We start from the raw sequence: 24,430 nt of genomic DNA on the forward strand, positions 1-24,430 counted from the left end.
TATTTATATATAAATTTTTATACTTGAGAGAGAGAGAGAGAGAGAGAGAATATATAATATAAAATATATTGTACAATAGTATATTATATAAAATATAGATATAATTGTGTGTGTATATATATGCATACATATATCCAGATATATATATATATATATGGAGAGAGAGAGGTGTCTTGAAACTTGGAATTTCAATTCTTTAAATTAAAGAAATTTTAAGATCCCTTGGGGGCGGGTCTGGTCAGGTTACTCGTGTAGTGTAAAGTTGACTGCAATTCAAAGTCAGACGTGGTCGTCTGAGTAATTCAAATGGAGAAGGGCGAAGAGAGAGGTTCACTTGTCACACTCAGAACAAAACGTCTGAATCAGGCTGTGATCAAAGAGCCACAGAGTGACAGAACTCAGAAGCACAGAGGGAGATCTGAGTGAGACGGAGAGGGAAGTTGAAGGGAAGAGCGGGTGGAGAACACAGGGATGAGGACCAGTAGCCCCTCCCCTCGCATTTGTACATGGTTTTCTGCACTAGTCGTAGCTTTGCTTGCCATCTTCCTCGCCCTCGATCCTCTCCGTATTAGCATCATTGCAAATAATCCCCACTTCCAAGCAAACTTCGGTCGCTTGGCTCCCCCGGAGCCCTCTCAGCCCGCCAGCGACCCGCTTAATCGTTTGCAACAGGCCGAGATAATTCATACCCCGGATTTCGGTGGTCCGGAGAGCCTCGCATTCGATTCCGATGGCACAGGGCCTTACACCGGCGTCGCAGACGGGCGTATCATGCTTTGGAACGGCCCCGACCGCGGGTGGACGGAGTTCGCTTACACTTCCCAGAACTGGTGAGCGATTTCATCCCCGTTTCTGAGTTTTCATTCTGTGGTTCGAGTTCTTGTTTCGATTCGCTGGCATTTCGATGGGAAGGAGGCTTTCGGTGCTTTTGGAAAGAAATTCATGAATGGGTCAATATTTTGACAACAGAAGTGTCGCTCTTTGTATCTGACGGCGTTAGCGCAGGACGAGAGCGTGCATACCCGAGAATCCTACCTCGCCTAATCTTCGACTTGAACATGTCTGCGGTCGGCCTCTGGGATTGCGGTTCAACAAGAGCTCGGGAGACTTGTACATCGCAGATGCATATTTCGGACTGATGGTCGTAGGTCGCCAGGGAGGAATCGCACGCTCGCTCACATCTCAAGCGGAAGGCCAGGCCTTCACCTTCACAAACGATCTAGATTTGGATGAAGATGGGTTCGTCTACTTCACAGACACCAGCTCCAAATACTCTCGGAAGTAAGTGCCCGCATTCCTACCTTTCATTCACATATTTCTTGGATGAGGCCTTGTGTTCTGCATCCCAACTTAAATTTCTCTCAAGACGATTTCCAGGCAATTCGTGTTGACAGCGTTCGGTTGGGACAATTCCGGGCGGCTATTGAGGTATAGCACGGCCACAAAGGAGACGGAGGTCCTGCTTCGAGGTCTGGTTGGGCCGAACGGCGTGTCTCTAAGCAAGGATGGGTCTTTTCTGGTAGTGGCGGAGGGCATAGCTGCGAGGTAGGGACATGCGATCGAAAACTGGCAACAATACATGAGAGATGTTTTAATCCCGCAGCACTGAGATGATTGTTTGTACGTGCAGATTGCTGCGGTATTGGGTGAAGGGTCCAAAGGCAGGAACGGCGGAGCTGTTCGCGCTGTCGCCAGGACATCCAGACAACGTACGAAGGAACGAGAAGGGGGAATTTTGGGTGGCGATGCACTGCAAGAGGAGTCGGTTCATAGAGGTGATGAGTCCGCATCCATGGGTAAGGGCAGCGATGGCGAGGCTACCGATACCGCTGAGATACATATATTCGATGATGCTAGCGGCGAGGCCGCATGCGATGGTGGCGCGGATAAGCGAAAGAGGGGAGGTGGAGGAGGTGTTGGAGGATGCCGAGGGCAAAGTGGTGAAGCTGGTGAGCGAGGCGGAGGAGAGGCGAGGCAAGCTGTGGCTGAGCTCCGTGCTGCTCCCACGCATCGCCCTGCTCTCCCTCCCGCCTCCCTCTCCTCCCTAGCAACCTACTACTTCCCACTTTTTCAATGCTCCATTGCTTTGTTACGTCTGCACGTCTTTTGCATGGACTTCACTCGTGCCTCATCATTTTCATGCCCTCAGTTCTCGTGTCATTTTCCAATGGAAACGGGAAAACGATGATGATGAATCTGTAAATAAGGTTCATTCCAGTAGTAATTTATTGGCTCTTGTAGCTCGTAAAGATAGCATTGACTTGCTACATAGTCATGAAGGTAAGCCGATTGATTACACGTTAGTGTACGTTAGTGACAACCATCATGCAAGTGGAAGAGCGATTGTATTTGCAAGACACACTTTAAGACAAATCTCAAGGCACCAACGGATGGATTCACAATAAAATATCAATATTATGTGATTTGCTACATTTTGACATCACCTTTACTAAGTGAAGTACAACAACAAAGATCGGCAGATGATTTTCAGACCTGATTTACCAGCTAGTTTTAAGCAACAGGTTCACCACCTTACACAGGCAACTCACTTAAAACACAATAATAGGGAATAACTAGAGTGCTTGGCCAGTTGGGCTCTTGATGAATACTTCTTTCTTTTGCTATCTTGTTGAGGTTCACATGAGTCACGTTGTCAGAAATGATGCAGAAGATTGATGTTCAATTGCATGCAACCTTTTCTAGAGATTTCGTTATCATCCAGTCCTGCTTGCACTTGATGTTGTTCATGTCGACAGTAAAACGTAGTTTTTTTTTTTTCCGGAGGAAGACAAATTTCTATTCTTTGCATTGTAAGCAAATCTATTGTCATTCCACTTCGAGCGAAAGACGGGGAGATGTATTTCAGAAATGTATAAATAATAAATCAAAACCAAATTGATCCAGAAGCATGCAACTGTGATAGGAAAAATCCAAACCCAAAGTTGCATTGCATGTACGACAAAAGTTCGAGCACCATTTGCAACTTCATTGGATCCCTTTTTTCGAAGGCGCAAATGTTTTTTTTTTGGGTCAAATTATGTTCCTACGCTTTAGGAAATAGTACTTTCGCGCTCTAGCCGGATGGCCCTTGAGCATGTTGTAACCTAATGGACCTACTGTGTTGTGGCTCCTTATGTAGTACTGCTCTAAAGTTCGTGCTTTGTCTACAGTGTCTGTTGTTTCCAAAACTTTGATTTCGAAATTTTCTTCGAAGGGCTTGTAACACTGCAAGTCCTCTTTCATTTTCGCCGGTGGTTTTTTATTGTGCTGTTTGATCCTCCGTGGCAGGTCCGTCGCGCTCCCTATGTATTTTCTGCACTCGAGAGCTCGCGTCTTTCAATGTCGTACCTGCGTAAACCTGCGTAAACATTGACAATTACGTTAGTCATCGAGGTTTTCGGACTTTTTTTTCCCGTTTGAGTTCCATAATAGAATGCATTTATTTACTTACCCTGGTTTTTCTCTGTTGGCGTGAAAGGATCGTTTCCAATACCGAAGCGCTCCTCGTATAAGTCCCTGTCAAAAATATACGTAAGCTTCTCCATTGTCGTCACCGGGTGCGTCGCGTCGTGCGTTTCTCCAAATTGTTCCATGAATTGTTCGAGTATAGCCATTGCTTGATCGTGCGTCGTGTCCCTCAGCAACTCCAAGGATACGTTGTACCCGTAATGCAGCAGCTCGCACGCATACGCTGTGATCCCTTTCGTCTTCGAGATGTATGTGACCGAATACACGCAAAGGAACTTGCTAGCGACTGACCACACAGACCAGTTGATCAATATGATATTGCAAAAGGTTGCGATCATCCGAGACTGCCCGATGGAAGCGCCCAACATCGAATAACAAACCGTCGAAGGGCCAACATGTGCGAGGATGTTGGAAAAAATGGCAGAGTTTTGCACCGTCGCCAATGCTGCATTGACAGTAGAACAACAAAGAGTCTTCGAAAGCCTGGCTTCAACAAGCTCGGGGCTGCACGTTGTCTGTGGAACACCAGGTAGCGGCAAAAGCTTCTTGATATGGTACTATGTTTCGCATCTGGTAGTGCAAAACAAAACGGCAATACTCTGTGCATCAACAGGGGCGGCTGCGACGCAGCTGAGCGGGATTGCAACCACTGTACACTACCAATTCAAGATCCCTATGCGTAGCAGTCAGTACCCACTGAACATCCATGAGACGGATGAGTGACACCTCGCAATCAAGGAAGCCAACGCGATCATCATTGACGAGATGTCCATGCTAACAAGGATGACTTTCGATCTCGTGGTAAGACAAATCGTCAATGTCACTAATGGCACATTGCATGAGCCATTCAGACACAAAATGCTCATAATTTTTGGTGACCTGGCACAATTACCGCCAGTCTGCAAACACTGCGAGGATCTCTGCGAGCCGTGCCACATCACGTCCTCCGCGCACTGGCCTGTAGCAAAAATGTACCACATGCAATTCTCGGTGCGACATGCACGAGACATGCCGTTCCTAGCATTCTTGCATACCATAAGACTCAGGACGCCCACAACTAACGAGATTTCCGACTGTTTGGGGCAGTGCATTGTCGACAAGGAAGGTGCATGCCACTTCATCGATGCCGAAACAACCATCATTTGCACGCACAGAGTCGATGTCGCTACCTTCAACGATGAGCTTGTGGAGAAATTCAACACTCCCGAGATGATTGTGCATGTTCAAATACACAGTAACGCCACGAGCAAACCAGCTCTCAAAGAATGGTTGGAGGACAAAAGCTTCAACGAGATAGGAAAAATTTGCGTGGCAGCGAAGGCAATGATAACGGAAAACATCGACCTCGCAATAGGTGCCGCAAATGCAGCAATGTGCAAAATCAAGAGCATCAATGCAACTAGCAGGGGGGAAATCAACGGTATCACTGTCGTCGTGGAGACAACAGCGGCCGTGCTCACATTATGACGCTCGAAGCATCAGCGGAAGGCAATAAATGGAAAATGGTTCCACAAGTCCACATTTCCACTAACCCTAGCATACGCTATCACGAGACACAAATCCCAAGGCGCAACCATATCCAACAAAGTGCTGCTCATATTTCGAGGAGTGTTGGCCCCTGGCCTAGCATACGTGATGTTGTCCAGAGTGACTGAGAGAACGAGGCTGCGCATACTACATTGCCCACATCTAGACATATTCAGACCAATTCCACGACAGTTCTCATAGCCAACAACACAACCACGCGCATAAAGGTATTCACTACCAGAGATTGAAAAAGGCAGAGGCAAGTCATGAATATGTTACGTCAAACATGCATGCAAGGAAAATGGTTTTAATATCTTGTCTGTTGTCGAGAACAGGTGCAGAGAATCAGAAAGCTTGGGACATTGCAGCATAAGACATGGACGCAGACAAAGTAAATTCCACCAGCATGAAAGAATCTTTTTTTCTTGAAGATTTAAAAAGACGGCTCATTTGAAAAGACGGTGTAATAAGTCATGCCTGCAAGCAGCTATTTGAGCTATACAAAAGCAACGCAAAGGCAACAAAACCTCCACCAGCAAAGAGGAGGTTCTTCCTAACCACAAAGCAATTCCGGCTAGCAAACAATGCATGAGAACGTCCGGGAGCTTACATCAACGGCTTCAACACGTATGCGGAACTACGCGACTTCATTGACAACTGCAATAGGCGTTTGCCAGCTAAAAGACAGCCGGGAGGCTTGAGATTCGCAAATGGTGCGTAATGCTTCCGAAAATTAAAAAAAATCGCAACAATTGAGAAAAAGAATTAACGAGTTGCAAGAACAACAAACTCATCATGGATTGCACTTCTCCTGCAGGACTCCTCAAAGAGATCCTTGTCGAGCTTGACATTGAGTTCATGAGACCGATAGGATGATGGAAAGTTTGGAGGGGCAGAAGCTATATGAGGCCGCGCATTTGGCATTTGACAAAGTAGGATCCAACTATGTTGGCAGGTGAAATGAGCTCCGTTTCATTCCTGAAGCTGAGTTTTCGCAAGAGCACGTTGTAGAAGTACCCCTCTGGTTGATGTCCAGGGTGGTAGTCAGTGAATCTGACTACTCGCTCACATTTTGCGATCCTGTTGCCGAAGAGGTCAAGACCGACCATTCCACGTTGCGTTTCCTTGGGCTTTCGGATCACATATTGCCTATGGTAATCGTAGAACGTGTTATCCTCGATGACGCTCGGTCTCCCGCAGTATATGTCGACTGGTTGGTTTTGATAGGAGGCTCGTGGCGATGAGTTTCAGCTTTACTTCGTCCAGATGTTGCAACCCCAAACGCGAGGCATCTTCTGAACGGATGTTCAGTTTGCCCATTGGTTCAGATTTCATCGCGTACTTGAGGAGGTAGTGAGAGATTGAAGAGTTTGTCACCCGCTGTATGTTCATGTGTGCACCCCACAACAGTAACACGGAAGGGTGGTAAGGGACGACGTTTCGATGCTCATGTCCCGGCCGGTAATACAACCAACGTTGCGTCATAGGGTCGAGGATGGGTTCATATTCTGGCTGTGTTGCGAAAGGGAAGCCGTGCTTGCAACTGTGGTATGACGGTCTGACGTAGCACGCTTTCCTGCATACGTGCTATTGCTTCCTGAGAACTAGTTCTCGCAGCCTTGTGTTTCGAGGATCCAGGGCCTCGTCCCTGGGGACGTAAGCCGCAATCTCATTTGCAATTCGCTGACGGTCATCATGGTGGACCCACAATATGACATGGGCGTGTAGGGAGCCCCTGTTTTGTATCTCATAACGAACGACATGGTGTTGTATTCGGCCAAGCAGACCGTCGGATGAAAGCAAATGCTTGCGCATGAACATGTGGAAGCGTGCGTGGAAAAGTGCCACGCATTCAACAGGATAGTCCTTCCAAGTGAATTGCGCATTATAATGTGTTGCGATGCTCTCGATCACATTAATTTCTTGCCACCGTATATCGGTGACCTCGTCTGCAATGAATGTCAGAAAGAAATCTGGGAGGCCCCAAGCATCGACCATCGTTACGAGGTCCTTTAGTTGCCATCGATGCCACGATGGGGACCCCGGCATTGTTGATGGCATGCTGTAGCAAAGCACGTGTCTCATTGCGTCTTCATCGGTCGTGGCAAGGTTGGCTTTCCTATATTGGTCGATGTCTCGTTGCAAGCATGTAGAGTTGCTTGAATTGGCAATCATCACTGCCTGTTTTAACTGGAACATGATCAACAGGTACGGCTTGTAGAGCGTGTAGATAGAGAATAAGGTGCATATTCTCATTTTCACATAGTTGCTGAACTGTATGTAGCCATCATAGTAGCCCCGTCCGAAAGGGAACAGGAACGAGAACACTGCTGACTCCATGGTTATGTCAACGCACGCACTGCCAGCTGCTGCTACTCCGTCGACGTGGAATGAAGCGACCCTCTCTGAAAGCATTTCTGTACCCCGTAGCTATATGGAGGCAAACTCATGCTTGTCCCTTGCATCAAAGGCGCGACGGTTCGCGGGGTCCACCATGTTTTGCAAAAGCAGGAGCTCAGGCTGAGATTCCACTATTGACATTAACTCGAAGGGAGCTGTCTCATCGTGTAGTCCCAAGATACCTGCAATGGTTTGAGGACTCAAGATGCACATACCCATCTTGATGTCCGCACGCTCTGCTAAAGAATTGTACTTGCGCAATATTGGATTGTTCTCGATGTTGTATGCGAGCACACCTGACAGCTTCGTCACGATTTCTTGAGCCGAGCTTAGTGGGACGTTTCGCCAAGATATCAGAGGATTGTCTAGAAGTGACCTTCGATCGAGTGTGCCACGAGCAATCGCATTTGCAGTCGTGGTAACTGAAATAGATACATCTATGATGCTTAGCAGTTGCGTGTGGAGGTGGTTTGTTTTAAGCAACTGCCGAGAGTACTGTCGCATCAACCGCACAATGTATCTGCTCCGCTGGGCATCTCGTGTGCAGCTTTGGCATTTCCAGTAAGTCACTTGCATGCCCATATTCTCGCAGGCATCCAAAAGTATCATGTTTTCGAGTGCGGCGTTGTGGCTCGAGATGCCTATGCCTCGTGAAGAAACGATCCTTTGGTTTGTAGACAGTAGCGTGGTTATGCCACAGACACCGCAGATTTGAAGGCTAGAGAAAATAGCCGCGCAATTACTAACCCATTGCTTGTATCTACCTGCGACGGTCAACCACGATGACGTAGCTGGCCTCAAGGACATCTTTCTTGATGTTATATCAAGTTGAATAGCTCGACCTCTGGCTGCTCTGAGCGTTGATGAATGGTCATGTTCGAAGGAGTTTCCGGTGGTCATTTCTACATCGTGACATGAATCGATGTCTTATGTTCGGGTTTAAACACCTATAGGGATTAATAATAAAAACCATCCGAAACTTTGCTACAATTTCACTCACGTGGTTTTGTCTAAACGCAACAGGAAAACCAAAATGGACTGAACCTCTATCTTTAGAAGGTGAAAGAATTGATAAAATAACTTGAATCAAGCAAATACATTTTGTTGTGCGTACCTTTAGGAGAAGACACTCGTTTGGAGGCTGCAAACATCTCGAAAACAAAAGTGTTGCAGACATGATTAGTATGTTGGTCGAACCAAGCAAATGTAATGTTCCCTTGTGGAAACAGAATGTGCGAAGAAGTGTGCGTGCTCAAGATGAGGAGTAAAAAAAAAAAAAACCATACGTAATGTATGGTGGAGAGCTGGCACATGTCTCTCCAAAAATTATATATCATAGGGGAATGTGCCATCCCCCCGTTTCGAATAGTCACCTCCAGTGTTGGAGGTGTAGCGCATTAATGTGGACCAGAGCAACAGACGGTGCAGAAACATTTCAGAATTGAAATGACCGTACATTCTACTTACATGGAGTGCCCTTTGTGACGTCCACAGCTCGACGAGAAGTCGCCTATTTCTTTGCTGGAATGTTGGAATCTGAAAAACAATCATGATTAGTCAATATGCATTCCTCGTGTTCTGCATGTTTGGATATGTTGGTTAGCATATGTGCAATTTCCTAAAGATGATAAATTCAAGCACAAAAGCTATACACAATCCAACGTCAGACATCGTCCGTGTGTTGATATCTATCTCTCGGAGGCTCAGTTCCTTTAGTAATTATTTGTCAATGCTGCGAGCTTCTAGCGAGCTAGAGAATGTCAAAATTTCTCATCAGCGTTTTAGTACTTTTGTCTATCGACCTATATGCACTATTGATTGGAAATTCTGAGTTGTAAAAGGGGGTTCACATCCCAACCTACAACGAAACAAGGTTGTGGCAAGCCAACGCAACCTACAACGGAAATTAGAAGCAATTGTAGAAATTATAGCTAAAGAACTAGAGGATCTCTCGTTGCAAGCCCACACCGCAGAACCAGCAACCAATAAATCAACTTTTGCTGCAGTTTTGTAAGCTGCAGCAGCTTTGTTCTTCAGGACTTTAATTCCTCTGCGATTGAGCTCTTGCAGCACGAACCATGAAATCTGTAAATAAGATACAAAGTAAAGTAGCAGGAACCATGAAATGTGTAAATAAGATACAAAGTAAAGTAGCAGGAGGACACGCAGACAAGATCCAGCAGGAGCAAAAGCGGCAATAAGAAACGTCCACGCAAGATACCATCCAGAGGGCGCGAGATAGTACCAGTGAGTATGTGCCAAAAGGCAGCGACAACAGTGCAATGCAGACGAAAGACCAAGGAGTGCAGAAAGCCAAGGATAGCGCAGTGCAGACGAAAGACCAAGGGGTACGTAGGCTACGTGCAATCCGTGACACACACAATCTCTCAGAAGGCAAGGGCGTGGAAGGAGACGCTGTTGGGAAAATTGGAGCAAGCGAAGGGAGCACCAGAAGGGACAGCAGAGGAAGCGAAGGAGAAGGCGAGGGGGGGTGCACAATCGGCGAAGGAGGCAGTACAAAGGAAGGCAAAGGAAACGAGAGGAGCAGCTAGGGAGGCGGGGGAGCAAGGAACGGGGTATTTGCAATCGGTAGTAGAGACGGTATCAAAGACAGCAGTGTCGTTGAAATCGACACTGATGGGAAAGACGGAGGAAGTAGGGAATGAGGCGAGGAAGGCGTGGGAGCAAAACCTGGGAGAGATGAAAGTGGAGTAGTAGTAAATCGAAGCTCTTAGACATGATATTTCCGTAGCTTCATTTCATTCCGTCACCAGTTCTGTCGCTTAATTTCTACATGAAGATCTAGCAGACTGAACAGCAAGGTTAAGAAAGCATTGTTTCTCCGCTTCGTCACACAGAGCAGAGTGGACGTCATCGCCATAGACACTGTTGTTTTCGACCATGCTCATAAGGCCTAAAATGAAATCCGAATGGCAATTGCCAAACACGAAGAAAAGAGCTCAACCTTTCTGGAAAGTGCCACTACTAGTATGCATACAATCCCAAGATAGTTCTGGTTCGTCTCCAGCATAGACAGGACGTATGTTTGCCGTATAAAAGAAAGGATCTGCAAAACGAAAAATCACGAATAGAAGAAAAGCGAGACGTAGAGGCGGTTCTATAAACGGAGAAGCACTAGCTCGATGTAGCAAGAGCATGGCAAAACATACTACTCTCGCTCAACCGTTTCCTAACGTGGGTCTAGGTAGTAACAAGTAAGGAAGTAGAAGCAAACCTGATGGTGATGATGAATGATGAACAAACAGCAACACACTTGAAATTACAATGTTTTTGTTTCGCCTATATTTAAAGGTTTTGCCTTGGGCTTTTACGCAGTTGGCTTTTTACGCAGCTTTTCAAAAGCTTTCAAAGCTTTTGGGCTTTCAGAATTATAAAAAAAAGGTTATGGGCTTTCAGAATTTAAAAAAAAGCTTTTGGGCTTTCAGAATTTAAAAAATCTAAGGGTGTACATTGTGCCATGTGGACGTATGTTTGCCGTATAAAAGAAAGGATCTGCAAAACGAAAAATCACGAATAGAAGAAAAGCGAGACATAGAGGCGGTTCTATAAACGGAGAAGCACTAGCTCGATGTAGCAAGAGCATGGCAAAACATACTACTCTCGCTCAATCGTTTCCTAACGTGGGTCTAGGTAGTAACAAGTAAGGAAGTAGAAGCAAACCTGATGGTGATGATGAATGATGAACAAACAGCAACACACTTGAAATTACAATGTTTTTGCTTCGCCTATATTTAAAGGTTTTGCCTTGGCTTTTTACGCAGCTTTTCAAAAGCTTTCAAAGCTTTTTTCCTATATTTAAAGGTTTTGCCTTGGGCTTTTACGCAGTTGGCTTTTTACGCAGCTTTTCAAAAGCTTTCAAAGCTTTTGGGCTTTCAGAATCATAAAAAAAAGGTTATGGGCTTTCAGAATTTAAAAAAAAGCTTTTGGGCTTTCAGAATTTAAAAAATCTAAGGGTGTACATTGTGCCATGTGGAAGCACAGGATTTCAGAATTTCAAAAAACGTCCTAGTGCTGGCCAAGTAAAAACGAGGTGAGGCAACCATTTTTGCAGGCGAGTAGGAAGCGCGCATTGCTTCGAACCATTGCTTCGAACCACACCACCACCGTGACATGTACTTCCAAAATATGCACATCTCGTGGTGTAATATGACTTTTCCATTTCTTGTGCACTCCACACGTTCAAAGATCCATACTTTTCTGCAAACCATGGTGCGTGTGCAAAAAGAATATGTTGCATTGAAAAAAAGAAGACATGGGAGGTCAATACAACATTGCAACAATAGTTTGAATTGAAGGTAAAGAGCTTGGTTTGTCTGACCATGTAATGTGTGATGTGAGTTACACCCCACTCCTCAACCATGGCTTGAGTGAACTCGACAAGAGCATCCTTAAGCAATTGCACGTCATCGTTGGTGATGGAATGTTGTCTCAATGACCCCAACCTATATTCTTTCGATTTCGTTCGTGATTGGATAAAAATCTTCATGCCTTTACACCACCCATGGATACTTTGGCGGGCAAATTTCCTGAAGCGCTTGATAGCTAAACATCTTTTTGAAACTTTCAGAATTATAAAAAAAAGGTTTTGGGCTTTTAGAATTTAAAAAAAAGCTTTTGGGCTTTCAGAATTTAAAAAATCTAAGGGTGTACATTGTGCCATGTGGACGTATGTTTTCCGTATAAAAGAAAGGATCTGCAAAACGAAAAATCACGAATAGAAGAAAAGCGAGACGTAGAGGCGGTTCTATAAACGGAGAAGCACTAGCTCGATGTAGCAAGAGCATGGCAAAACATACTACTCTCGCTCAACCGTTTCCTAACGTGGGTCTAGGTGTAGTAACAAGTAAGGAAGTAGAAGCAAACCTGATGGTGATGATGAATGATGAACAAACAGCAACACACTTGAAATTACAATGTTTTTGTTTCGCCTATATTTAAAGGTTTTGCCTTGGCTTTTTACGCAGCTTTTCAAAAGCTTTCAAAGCTTTTTTTCTATATTTAAAGGTTTTGCCTTGGGCTTTTACGCAGTTGGCTTTTTACGCAGCTTTTCAAAAGCTTTCAAAGCTTTTGGGCTTTCAGAATTATAAAAAAAAGGTTATGGGCTTTCAGAATTTAAAAAAAAGCTTTTGGGCTTTCAGAATTTAAAAAATCTAAGGGTGTACATTGTGCCATGTGGAAGCACAGGATTTCAGAATTTCAAAAAACGTCCTAGTGCTGGCCAAGTAAAAACGAGGTGAGGCAACCATTTTTGCAGGCGAGTAGGAAGCGCGCATTGCTTCGAACCATTGCTTCGAACCACACCACCACCGTGACATGTACTTCCAAAATATGCACATCTCGCGGTGTAATATGACTTTTCCATATCTTGTGCACTCCACACGTTCAAAGATCCATACTTTTCTGCAAACCATGGTGCGTGTGCAAAAAGAATATGTTGCATTGAAAAAAAGAAGACATGGGAGGTCAATACAACATTGCAACAATAGTTTGAATTGAAGGTAAAGAGCTTGGTTTGCCTGACCATGTAATGTGTGATGTGAGTTACACCCCACTCCTCAACCATGGCTTGAGTGAACTCGACAAGAGCATCCTTAAGCAATTGCACGTCATCGTTGGTGATGGAATGTTGTCTCAATGACCCCAACCTATATTCTTTCGATTTTGTTCGTGATTGGATAAAAATCTTCATGCCTTTACACCACCCATGGATACTTTGGCGGGCAAATTTCCTGAAGCGCCTGATAGCTAAACATCTTTTTGAAACTTTCAGAATTATAAAAAAAAGGTTTTGGGCTTTCAGAATTTAAAAAAAAGCTTTTGGGCTTTCAGAATTTAAAAAATCTAAGGGTGTACATTGTGCCATGTGGAAGCACAGGATTTCAGAATTTCAAAAAACATCCTAGTGCTGGCCAAGTAATAAGGAGAGGAGTAACTCCATGCACTCGAGTCACCTCCACAGTACACTTTCCTTTGTTGAAGATATCAACATGGTTTGCATCTGAGTTTCCGACTCTACCTTTGATGTGGTTGCATGATGTTCATCACAAAATCCAGACATTTTTTCAAACCTACGGATGTTTCCTTGGGTGTATTGAGTAGGAGCCAGCTTCTCTGGGTGCCCAAATTAACCCAGCTTTCATTGCGTCGTGGGATATGTCCCATGATACAGAGATTATATTATTCCTCCCACATCCTCAGAGAAAGGTCTTGTCTTGCATGCTCCACCGCAACTGCATGTAGAAGTCTTGTCAACTTGACTCAACTTTGTCCCGGCTTCTTCCATGCTTGTTCTTGCACTCTCGTTGCCTCAACCCTCTTTATTTCTCCTGCAGGTGAGCATCTGCGTAGATATTAGAGATCAAGACATAAGCTGCAGCATCGCCTTTATCCAATCGCATGGCATGTTCAAAGGCACATTGTCCAAGCTCCACATTGCCCCACTTCCGACAAGCACCCAACACAGTATGCCACACCACAAGATGAGCTTGGAAAGGCATCTTCTCCACCATTGCTACTGCCTCGCCTAATTGGCCTGCACGGCCAATGAGGTCAACCATGCAAGTGTAGTGCTCAATAGTTGGAGCAATGCCATAGTCCTTGCTCATGGCCTCAAAGTACGTCTGACCCTTGTCTACTAGACCCACATGACTGCAAACAGTAAGAACACTAAGGAACGTGACCTCATTTGGACTAGTGCCTTCTCCTATCATTCTCTCAAGCATATGGAAGACAATTTCACTTTCTCCTAGCTGGGCATACCCTCCAAGGAGTGCATTCCATGATACTATGTTTGGAGAGAGACCCTCCAGTTGCATCTGTTCAAAACAATCCAACGCTTCATCACTGAGCGCATGTTCCCCATATCCTGTGATTAGTGTGTTCCACGAGACTATATCTTGGATTGGCAGCTTGTCAAACACTTCCCTTGCTTTCCCAAGCCATCCACATTTGGCATACATATCGAGCAAGGTGTTACCAATGTAAGGATCTCTTTCCAATCCCTTTCTAATAACCTCACTGTGTATTGCTCTGCCCTCGTCTATGGCTTGTATGCTACCACAAGCTTTCAAGCTGCAAGCAAATGTCAGAGCACACGGAGACACACCCTCCACTTGCATCTGTTTGAAACAGTTCAATCCTTCCTGACCAAACCCGTGTTCCACATATCCTGTAATTAACGCAGTCCAGGAGACTACATCTATATCTGAAAGCTTGTCAAACAATTCCTGTGCTTTTCCTAGCGAGCCACATTTGGCATACATATCAACCAAGGTGTTGCCAATACAAGGATCACTTTCCCACCCCTTTCTGGCAATCTCAGCGTGTATTTTTTGGCCCTTGTGTATGGCTCCCATGATGCCACAAGCTCTCAAGCTGCCAATGAATGTGCAAGCATCAGGGGAGACAGCATCCAGTTGCATCTGTTCAAAACAAACTAGTGCTTCCTCCCCGAACCCATTTTCTGCATATCCATTAATAATTGCATTCCATGAGACTACATCTTGAACTGGAAGCTTGTCAAACACTTCCTGTGCTTTTGCAAGCAAGCCACATTTTGCATACATATCAACCAAGGTGTTCCCAGCACAAGGAACTCTTTCCAACCCCTTTCTTGCAATCTCATTGTGTAATTCTTGGCCTTTGTCTAAGGCTCCTATGCTGCCACAAGCTTTCAAGCTGCAAACAAACGTGACAGCATCTGGAGACACTCCCTCCAGTTGCATCTGTTCAAAACATTTTAGCGCTTCCTCACCGAACCCACCTTCCACATATCCTGTGATTAGTGCAGTCCACAAAACTACATCTCGACCTGGAAGTTTGTCAAACGAGTCCCGTGCTTTTGGGAGCAAGCCACATTTCGCATACATATCAACCAAAATGCTGCCAACAAAATGATCTCCTTCCAACCCCTTTCTAGCAATCTCGGTATGTATTTCTCGGCCCTTATCTAAGGCTCCTATGCTGCCACAAGCTTTCAAGCTGCCAATATACGTGACAGCATCCGGGGACACACCCTTCGATTGCATCTGTTCGAAATTGTTCAGGGCTTCCTCACCGAGACCGTGTTCGGCATACCCTGAGATTAGTGCATTCCATGAGACTACATCTTGAACTAGCAGTTTGTCAAAGACTTCCCGTGCTTTTGCAAGAGAGCCACATTTTGCATACATATCGACCAAGGTGTTGCCAAGAAAAGAATCTCTTTCAAATCCCTTTCTGGCAATCTCAGCGTGCATGCCTAGGCCTCTTTCTGCGTTTTTCAGCCTAGCACAAGCCTTCAACAGGGCCAAAAATGTGTACTTGTTAGAATGTACACAATCCTCTTGCATACTGTGGTACAGATTGAGAGCGTGCTGTGAATGCCCACTTTCATTATAACCTGCAATAAGAGAATTCCAAGAGTGCTCTTTCCGATAGCCCAACTTGTTAAAAACCTTCAGAGCATTGCACATGCTTCCACAGTCCACCAACATGGGGACAAGATAATTCCCGAAAGATCTATGAGCCTCCAGCCCATGTTTGCACATGAAGGCATGCAAGCGCTTGGCATACACTAAATTCTTCTCTTTTCTGCACTTCTGCAAGATGCTTATAAAACTGTCAACCGACGGTAGGTGGGGCATCTTTTCCAAAGAATTGAGTGCCTGCTCTGAGCTCAACATTGCCCAGCTAAGGCTGTCTCGCATTTCTTGTGTTTTCGAAGCGTTCACTTGTACACCACACATAGCGCCGGCCTTAAGATTGGTGAAGCTCTCCACCAAGCCACGGTATTCAGAGTTTGCCCAGGCCTCACCAGCGGACGTCCTGGGCCCGTGCATCCCCTTTCTTCCGGAGTCCTTTTCCCCAAGTATGTCACTAACCGAACCTGGACTGCACAAGTTGTCTATCCAAAGCCACTCCCCGATATCTGGAGCCCTCGGTTGTGCCTGTTAGATCCCACCACACACTCGTGATACTAGCCAATATGACCGGGTCTTTGCCTGCGCAAATTATTCTGTCACACACTTACTTTGCTTATTACTGGGAGGGATCCGTGAAGCACTCTTGCCATAACTAAAACGATGAGCACAATGAAAACCCATTGGCAGAAGCTCGAGACTCAAATTCGACATCTGTCCTGTAGTACCTGAACTCAAACTTGTCGAGTCACTAGAGCCTTGAATGACCCGGACTGTAGCTCCACCGCCTCCCTGGCATCTCCTCCAGCGAGGGGAAGCCATCAGGCGGGTCATCTGCAGTTCGGGGAGGTCGTCGAGTATTGCGCCGTCAGACGGGCCTGCATTTGACGAAGGAACCATCTCCATGTTGGCTGATGAGGGAGGAAGTGAAGGCTTCTCAGCATTGACAATCGTTGATCAAGTAGGCCAAGCCCTCTAGATTATCTTAAGAGTGTTTACAGACTCATTCGACCACTGAGCAGCTCTCTTCATCTCTTTTGATCGCCTCCCAGAGTGCTCTTGATTCTCTTTTTGTGAATTTCCATAGGCAGCAGTTCTCTTTTTGTGATCACCTAAAGTTTCTTTTGTGAGCCGTCTAAAATTGCTGGGCACGCACACCACAAAATCCTGATTGAAGAAATTTTCTCCACACTGCCTACGATGACCACAACTTTACGATCGGTGTCGCATACTTTCAGCCACCTCTACAATCTCCAAGACGCTCCAACTTGCTACTTGCACCCCACTTTCATCGACACTAATTTACGAATGCTCAAGAAAGCAGCGTAGGATTAATTCAACCTTCTTGCCATCAATTCATTCCTCTACGTATGCATTCGGTGCAGATCTGTCCCAATGGCACGAGATTTTCTTCAATTGGTTCGACTTTTGCACCTACCTCTCTTCGTGTACCCGATTAGTTGGTGATTTGTTTACTTAATTGTGATAGTCTCTATTCTTCTATTCACTTGATGGCATAGCTCATATTTGTTTACTTGATTCCAACCAATGCCATCATTACTTGGTGACTTGTTTACTTGATTCCAACCAAGTCTATGTTCTTCTATTAATGGATGACTCACACTTGTACATGCTCAAGGAAAGTGTCTCTGGGCTTGGCCCAAAGTTCTACTTGGAACTTTGTGGAAGCTGTCTTCGGATCCAATAGAGATTTGAACCAAATCGACAATGTCTCAACGCTCAACCACATTGATCAAAATAGGTAAGCCTCACACAGTTCCTAAATAGCACCATGGCTAGCAAACAAAGAGTAATCCATTAGTCCGTGCCATTAGTGCATTGAAAAATCTTGAAGCATCTTGCTTTACAACTTCAGATGCTTAGCCATTCTATCAATTGGTGATCGAAAAGGCAATGGGAAAGGAAGAAATTAATGGTGGGTTTGCATAAAGCAAGAGGTGGAACAATGCAAATCTATGGTGAATTTGCTTCCAATTGGGAATGTTTGATTGCATGGGCAATGGTGCAACTTGAATACAAACCTAGGCAAGTGATGGAGGTACCGCCGGCATTAATGTTTGTGGTGATGCTTCTAACATTCATAGTGGCACCCAAGTGGTAAGAAGGCTAACCAAGAATCCTAGGGGGTTGAGTTCTCAGTTGGGCAGGGGTGAGGCTCAGGGGTGAGGCTCGTGGTGCTTTCCATGACCATGCTATTGGTAAGCCAAGTGAGGAAGAAGAGAAGGCATGCATTAGAGTCACATTGCAAGATGTTGTCTATGGTTTGGCTTGCACCCCAATGTGCATTACTTAAGGTTATTGAGACCCTTAGCAACATCGACCAATTCGAGTTGTACTATGAAGAGCTTCCTCAAGGCATGCACAACCTCTATAATTCCCTCTTTTTAGGTCATCCTTCCCATTGGTGGCTCGACCTTTTCTAGTACTTCTAATCACGTTGACCATTTCTAGTACCTCCAAGCTTCCATCATTGCTATCACCTTCCTCTTGTACTTGGTCTGCACCCATCAGTACAAATACGTACAACCCTCACGAGCCAAACAAATCATGCATGATTGCCTGCTAGATAAATTTGTCACACACTTTCATGTTTGAATTCAATGCCATCTACGTATTCCAATGTCTGCTGAAAGTGAAAGAAATCTACATGGCTGGTGTATGCAGGATATTCATTTCTCAAGTTGGGATAAGATATGAGAATGATTGGCAACTGACAGCCTACACCCAAGTTTTCTTTTCGTGAGCCATTAAGCCACCTGTCACACACTTATACACATTGATCATCATAAATATCCAATGGTGTGAGCCCTAAGGATTTTTTGCTTTATTTTGGGATTTCAAAAGATTGATTTTTGAAAAAATGCTTTCGTTGAGGAGCATCACAGACCACTAGCACCTCTTACTGTATGCAGTGGTGAGAGGCCCTGCCTCCTATGAGGGATCCTAGAAATCTTTTAAAAATCTTCGAGAGGATCATGAGTTGCAATTGGTATGTTAACTCAGGGGAATTGCAGGAAGAATCTAGCAAATTGATGCAACCATACCTGTGGATTGGGTCGATATAGATGGCATGCATTTTTCTTGCTCTACTTAGATGGGTCTTTCACGAGGATAGGTATTCCAATTCAGATCATAGCGCTACAATGGTCAGATGATGATGCCTTGGTCTTGGATGTTAAGTTAGGGGGCAGGATGTCTAGATCTACACAAGATATTCTATTGCGAGTTTCTTTTCAGCCTATTAGGATCATAGATTATGTGGAGAATGGCTCAAATTCCCAATGGCCTTCTCTCTTTGTGTTCATGGAGGAGTCAAAATGAAGTGTTTACAGTGGGACCCCGAAGAGTGGGAGTGGATTGATGAAGGGCAATAAGAGAGGGCAATCCCTTCCTATGTTACATAGTTAGTAATGCAAAGAGATTTCACCTCAATTGTAGAGGCTGGAGGCTCCAGAGCTCCTCATTGGGAGAATTTTTAGATTTTTGCGGATTTGCATAAAGTCTTTTCGAGGAGACTTTGGAAATCCCTCACGAACAAAAAAATCACACTCTTCTTTTGGATTTCTATTCATGTAGGGATTGTAGTGAGCTGTGGCAGCTCTCGGCTTCAGGGCAAACTCTACTTATCCTCGTTGCCATTCTACTATGGAGTGTACTCAATATTTCCTATGGGATTGTAGACAGCCAAGGATTGTATGGAAGGGAATTGCTAGGATTTTCAATACATTTGCTTCTTTTCCTTGCTTATGACTTTGGGATTTGAGGCTTGGAGTTTGACAAACATAATATTGAAAAAAGATGTCAAATCCTCAGGCAGTCCAGGTTCTGAGGTGGGGCTCCACTTACCTGCCACCATCCAAACAAACTAGGTGTTAGAAGTTGATAGTTACGTTTGGGTAGACAGGTAATGCCTATTTTCCCCAGTTTGTTATCGCTTTACCTAGGAATATAGACAACCATATGGATTCTTAGATAATTAAAAAAACAATTTAGCCACAAGTGAAGTTTAAGTCACAAGTGGAGTAAGGAGCGAATGAGTGCATGGGTTAAGAAGGGATAAGAGGAGGTATGGGATGATTAGTGGGCTTGGTATGTGGGGTGGTTTTAAAAAAAGTATAAAGGGAAGATTTCACGAGGGTACATAAAAGAATAATTCATAGTTAGGGAAGTATTTGTGTGTGTGTGTGTGTGTGTGTAAAGAAATAAGTGTCTGTGTGTGAGATACATTTACTAATCAAATTTATTTTTTTTTTGTGTGTGTGTGTGTGTGTGTGTGTGTGTAGATTTAATAGTCCCATCAATAAATGAACCATACAATCGATTCAGTCATAAAATAGCTTTAAAACATTAATTAGAAATTATTAAGATATGGAGAATAAATAATTGAAGAACTCAAATTTAATTTAATTTCAAATGTATCATTATAGTCAAACCTTGGTAGGGTTACAAAAATAAGTATACAAGTTTCGAATTCATCAGGTAGTCAAGGCTCCAAGTTCAAGGTCCACTTACCTACCACCATCCAAATAAACCATATGTTAGAACCAGATAGCTTGATTTGGGTAGATATGTAACCCATGTGCACCCTGGCTTGTTATTGCTTTACCTAGGAACAAGAACCTCCTTCTAGATTCTATAGTATGAAAATACCACAATTATGAAGCCAATGAGCCCCATTAAGAGTGTTTTATAAAAGGGCTTTAGAGAAAAATAATTTTTGATAAGTGGGGTAGTCCACACCCAATCGACAGAAAATAAAAAATGAAAATTTTTAGGGGAGTAGTCCACACTGTTGTTTGAATAGTCCAAAAGAAAAAATATTAGGGGGGTAGTCTACAGTGCACACCCTTGTTTGAGAATTAGAAAAAAAATAAAATTAAAAGGATGGGGGGGGGTTATTCCACACCGATGCACCAGACATACAAAAAGAATTAAATCATAGAAGAGATATCATTTAAATTAAAGCAATTAAAACATATATAATTTACTCAAAGTAATTAATTTCCTCTAGCAATTTAAAAAATAATAAATTCAATTATGTTAATAGAGACTCAAGTAATACTTTAACCAAGCAAGCCTTAAATGGGAGCATTAAGAGGTTAGAGTCACTTTTTCTAAATCATAAAACTATAAAAAATGAGAGTCTATAGTTTAAGAGAAACTTGGTTTAAAAATGGGAAAGTAGGGTTGCCTAAAATTTAAAAATACCAAGGCCCTTGAAATAGTTAAGTGAGAAAAGCTATAAAAGGTTTATCATATGAAAAATCAAATTTGTAGGATTGAAGCCAAAGGAAGTTATTTTAATCAAAGCAATAATTAAATAAATAAAGCAAAATTTGGGAGCATAGAAAACAAGGGAGACGAAACAATTATGCACAACTAGGAACATAACTATATAATATATATATATATATATATATGTCAATATTGAAATATTTAAATAGAAAATTACGTAAACGGAGGAAGAAAATAGGGGAACAAAGTGATGAAAAAATTTAAGACAAAAAACAAAATACGAAATTACTAAGTGTAGAACAAAAGTAAACATCCTAAGAGGGTGAAGGTAAAAGCACTACCTAAATGAAAGTAAGCAAGCTATATAAACAAACTATAAGCAAGGGCATCATGAAAGAACTCAAAACAATGAAAGAGTGAGACGAAAGAAGACAAATCATTGCTTCAGGACTTAAATAAAAAAGCAAAAAAACATGAGATGAAGGAGAAGAGAATGGAGGGAAAGAAGGCCTTCCCTGAGAAGAAGCCAGAAGCGTGCAAGACAACAACTATGTAGATGGCGACGACATTCACTGAGAAGGTCTTCATAGGTGGCAAATTACAAAGGACTTAACCAACAAGGTGACCACAAAGACGTGAAGATCGACCATTGCAAGGCACTAACGTGAGGTGGTGGCAATGGTCAAGGTAAGTGATGCAAAGTGAGCATAAGTTTGCGATGAGGAAAAGTGAGCGTAAGTTAGAAGGGAGGGAGCGTAACCCAGCCATAGCATATGCACTCGGAGACAGGCTTGTTAGTGCTCAGCATCAAAGATACATAGAAGGGGAGTAACCTTGCCCACAGGACAATGAGAAGCAAGATTAGGGGAGGCCATGATCTAAGAACTGTTGAGACTTGTGGCAAGCAGCCACATGTCATCAAGAAATGCATCGGGTGCGGGGTCCCCAGACCCGCCCCATAGCCACGCAGAAAGCTCCACAGTCTCCCAAAAAGTCCTGGGAGGAGATATCTATGGAGGGCTCAAGGGCTCATTGTATTCAAGGTCCTCCAAGGGCCACAAGTGCTTATGGGATGGCATGCTCCTCTTGTACACGTGTCAACAACGCGGGGCTCCCCCCCCTTTCTTTTGTATTTTTACACACATGCGTGAGGGTGAAGGCCATTACCTCCAACACCCCCCCATGGACGAACCCTGAAGCATTAAACCCAAGCACTGACCAAATTAAGACCAGCACTACAAAACCATGTGGACAAACCGCATGGGGTCAATAGATCCAAGTTGCCCAAAGTGCCTCAAAGACCATGCAGTCAACAACCACACTCAAGATCACCGTGAATCATGGCACTCCGCAATGAGTCACACTTAACACCCACTCGTGTAGATCACGACACCTCTTCTACACAAGTGCATATAGTCCATAGATCTAGAGAAATGGCACGATGCCACGTGTCACCTGCATAGTCACTGTCGCTCGAACTGGCTCTAATACCACTGTTGGGACCTGCGGCAAGCAACCACATGTCATCGGGAAATGTGTCGGGTGCAAGGTCCCCAAACCCGCCCCATAGCCACGCAAAAAGCTCCACAGTCTCCCAAAAGGTCCCAGGAGGGGATATCTATGGAGGGCTCAAGGGCTCATTATATTCAAGATCCTCCAAGGGCCACAAGTGCTTATGGGGTGGCATGCTCCTCTTGTACACATGTCAACAACGCGGGGCTCCCCCCCCCTTTATTTTGTATTTTTCCAGAGGGTGAAGGCCATTACCTCCAACAAGAACCATCACCCACCCTTCTCTCACAAGTAAGTAGATGTGACTACTATCTCGCTACATAAGCTTGAGAGCTTGCAAGGAAACTTCCATGAACTGGTAGCCAAGAAAAGGCTAGGTGCCAAAAGATACATTGCAAAGCACCTGAGAAAAGGTGGAGGCCTTGGGAGAAGCTGGGAAGAAGGTATAAGGTGGATCCCAAACTTTGAGCGGAGGCCACAAGAGAACTTGTGAGGCATCTACATTGAAAAGCAACAAAGGAACAGTGAATGGGGATGAGGCAAAAATAAAGCAGAGCTACCAACAAAAAGGATTGTGTCAGAAAGAGAACCTGAGTCATAGAGGTTAGCCACTACAAGCTGAAGAATGCGAAGAATGCCCAAGTGCTAGAGGTTGGCGAATGCCACCTATGTTTGGAACAGCCAGTATGAAGCTGCAAGGTGATGAAGCCATAGAAGCTGTCATGAGAAAAGGTTTCTAGTGAGCCACTAAATGGCTAGAAAAGGAAGTGAGTAGGAGGAGATGAGCTCCAAGAGTTAATCGAGTGACGAGGTCCAACTAGACGAGGAGAAAAGAAGATGGCCTTGAGGATGTCTTACAAGGAGTCGAGATAGCAAGGAGGAAATGGCAATATAGGTGGTGTGGCTGAGAGCAACTGTGAAAGAAGTTGAGGTCATAGCAAGGCAATGGCAAGGTGGCATAGCTATGCGAAGGAGATGATAAACACTAGCGTTACACAAAGAAGAGAGACGGTGCATAATGCCATGCAATGTGTTGGCGGGTAGGGGGTTGATGAGATTGGATTGGGTTTGGTTGAGTGAGGGATGGGTTGTGTTAACTATTTATTCGAAAAAAAATTTTTTGACTTGCCAATAGTAAACATTCCACCAGTAATATATAGGAACCCATATTTTTTTCCATTATATGGAGCAAGCATCATATATACTAGGTTCCCCCTCTTTTTGATAACGAAAAAATTTGCATTCACATGTTATTCCATAGCTTACTTTTCACTTGTCTTTTACTGCAACATAATAAATTTCTAGTATGATTTTAAAGCATATATATATAACTCAAATTTTTTCAAGTATAACCCAAATACATATAAACGGGTCCTTCAAAGACTTGTAATTCTATCTAAAAGGGTATTATTTTGGATCCAACCCATAAAAAATGCCATAAAGATTACGAGATTAGAGCATTCGGCAAACAATCTTGTGCAAGCTATATTCTTGGGTATTTTTATTTTTATTTTGTTAAGAAGATTAGTTCCAAAATTTTAAAGTCTCCTTTATGTTTTTCCATATATATACGAAGACCAAGAAATCACAGTAATACTACCCAAAAATTAATAAGTAATTACAATCAAAATAACTTCTTTGGTATGTGATGCTCCCATCAGTTTGATACCTGAGTAGTAAGCATTATCTTTTCGAGGCTTACTAATGAATCCTCCCAATAAATTTTTGCTATAAATTATCGTATTTATTGTTAACTTTATTCTACTAGTTCATCAATAATAGAACAATAACCAATAACAAATAAAAGGTAGAACCCTGGAGGAGAATTGACAAATCACAACGTATAA

The 24,430-nt window shown here is 43.8% G+C and overlaps 2 protein-coding genes across 3 annotated transcripts; one reads left to right on the top strand and one right to left on the bottom strand.

The window, feature by feature from the left end:
* The first annotated feature begins 369 nt into the window (after positions 1–369).
* LOC147905182 (protein STRICTOSIDINE SYNTHASE-LIKE 10-like) lies at positions 370–2,350 on the top strand. The gene is made up of 4 exons (XM_087397066.1): positions 370–830; positions 1,006–1,281; positions 1,378–1,545; positions 1,631–2,350. Exons 1-4 carry the CDS (start codon positions 472–474, stop codon positions 2,046–2,048), a joined length of 1,221 nt encoding a protein of 406 aa, XP_087253192.1. The 5' UTR covers positions 370–471; the 3' UTR covers positions 2,049–2,350.
* A 10,987-nt stretch (positions 2,351–13,337) lies between these two features.
* LOC147905183 (pentatricopeptide repeat-containing protein At2g33680-like) lies at positions 13,338–16,844 on the bottom strand. Of its 2 annotated transcripts, none has more exons than XM_087390874.1 (2): positions 16,544–16,844; positions 13,338–16,397 (listed from the first exon to the last, which is right to left on the bottom strand). In XM_087390874.1, the coding sequence occupies exon 2, from the start codon at positions 16,233–16,235 to the stop codon at positions 13,734–13,736; it is 2,502 nt and encodes an 833-aa protein (XP_087247000.1). In that variant the 5' UTR covers positions 16,236–16,397; positions 16,544–16,844; the 3' UTR covers positions 13,338–13,733. The 2 variants fall into 2 exon arrangements, with proteins under 2 accessions (XP_087247000.1, XP_087246994.1); XM_087390868.1 differs by having other exon boundaries at positions 13,338–16,411.
* Between the last annotated feature and the right edge of the window lie 7,586 nt (positions 16,845–24,430).

This window comes from Dipteris shenzhenensis, chromosome 2 (assembly GCF_047967505.1).
Source record: "Dipteris shenzhenensis isolate YYH24624 ecotype China chromosome 2, Dip_SZ_1.0, whole genome shotgun sequence".
NCBI classification, from domain to species: Eukaryota; Viridiplantae; Streptophyta; class Polypodiopsida; order Gleicheniales; family Dipteridaceae; genus Dipteris; species Dipteris shenzhenensis.

Bases quoted from the DNA above. Each gene is read 5' to 3' on its own strand.
- LOC147905183 (XM_087390874.1), bottom strand. From the start codon at position 16,235: ATGCACGGGCCCAGGACGTCCGCTGGTGAGGCCTGGGCAAACTCTGAA.
- LOC147905182 (XM_087397066.1), top strand. From the start codon at position 472: ATGAGGACCAGTAGCCCCTCCCCTCGCATTTGTACATGGTTTTCTGCA. The intron at 831-1,005 runs GTGAGCGATTTC...GCGTTAGCGCAG, and splicing joins GCTTACACTTCCCAGAACTG to GACGAGAGCGTGCATACCCG. The intron at 1,282-1,377 runs GTAAGTGCCCGC...GACGATTTCCAG, and splicing joins AGCTCCAAATACTCTCGGAA to GCAATTCGTGTTGACAGCGT.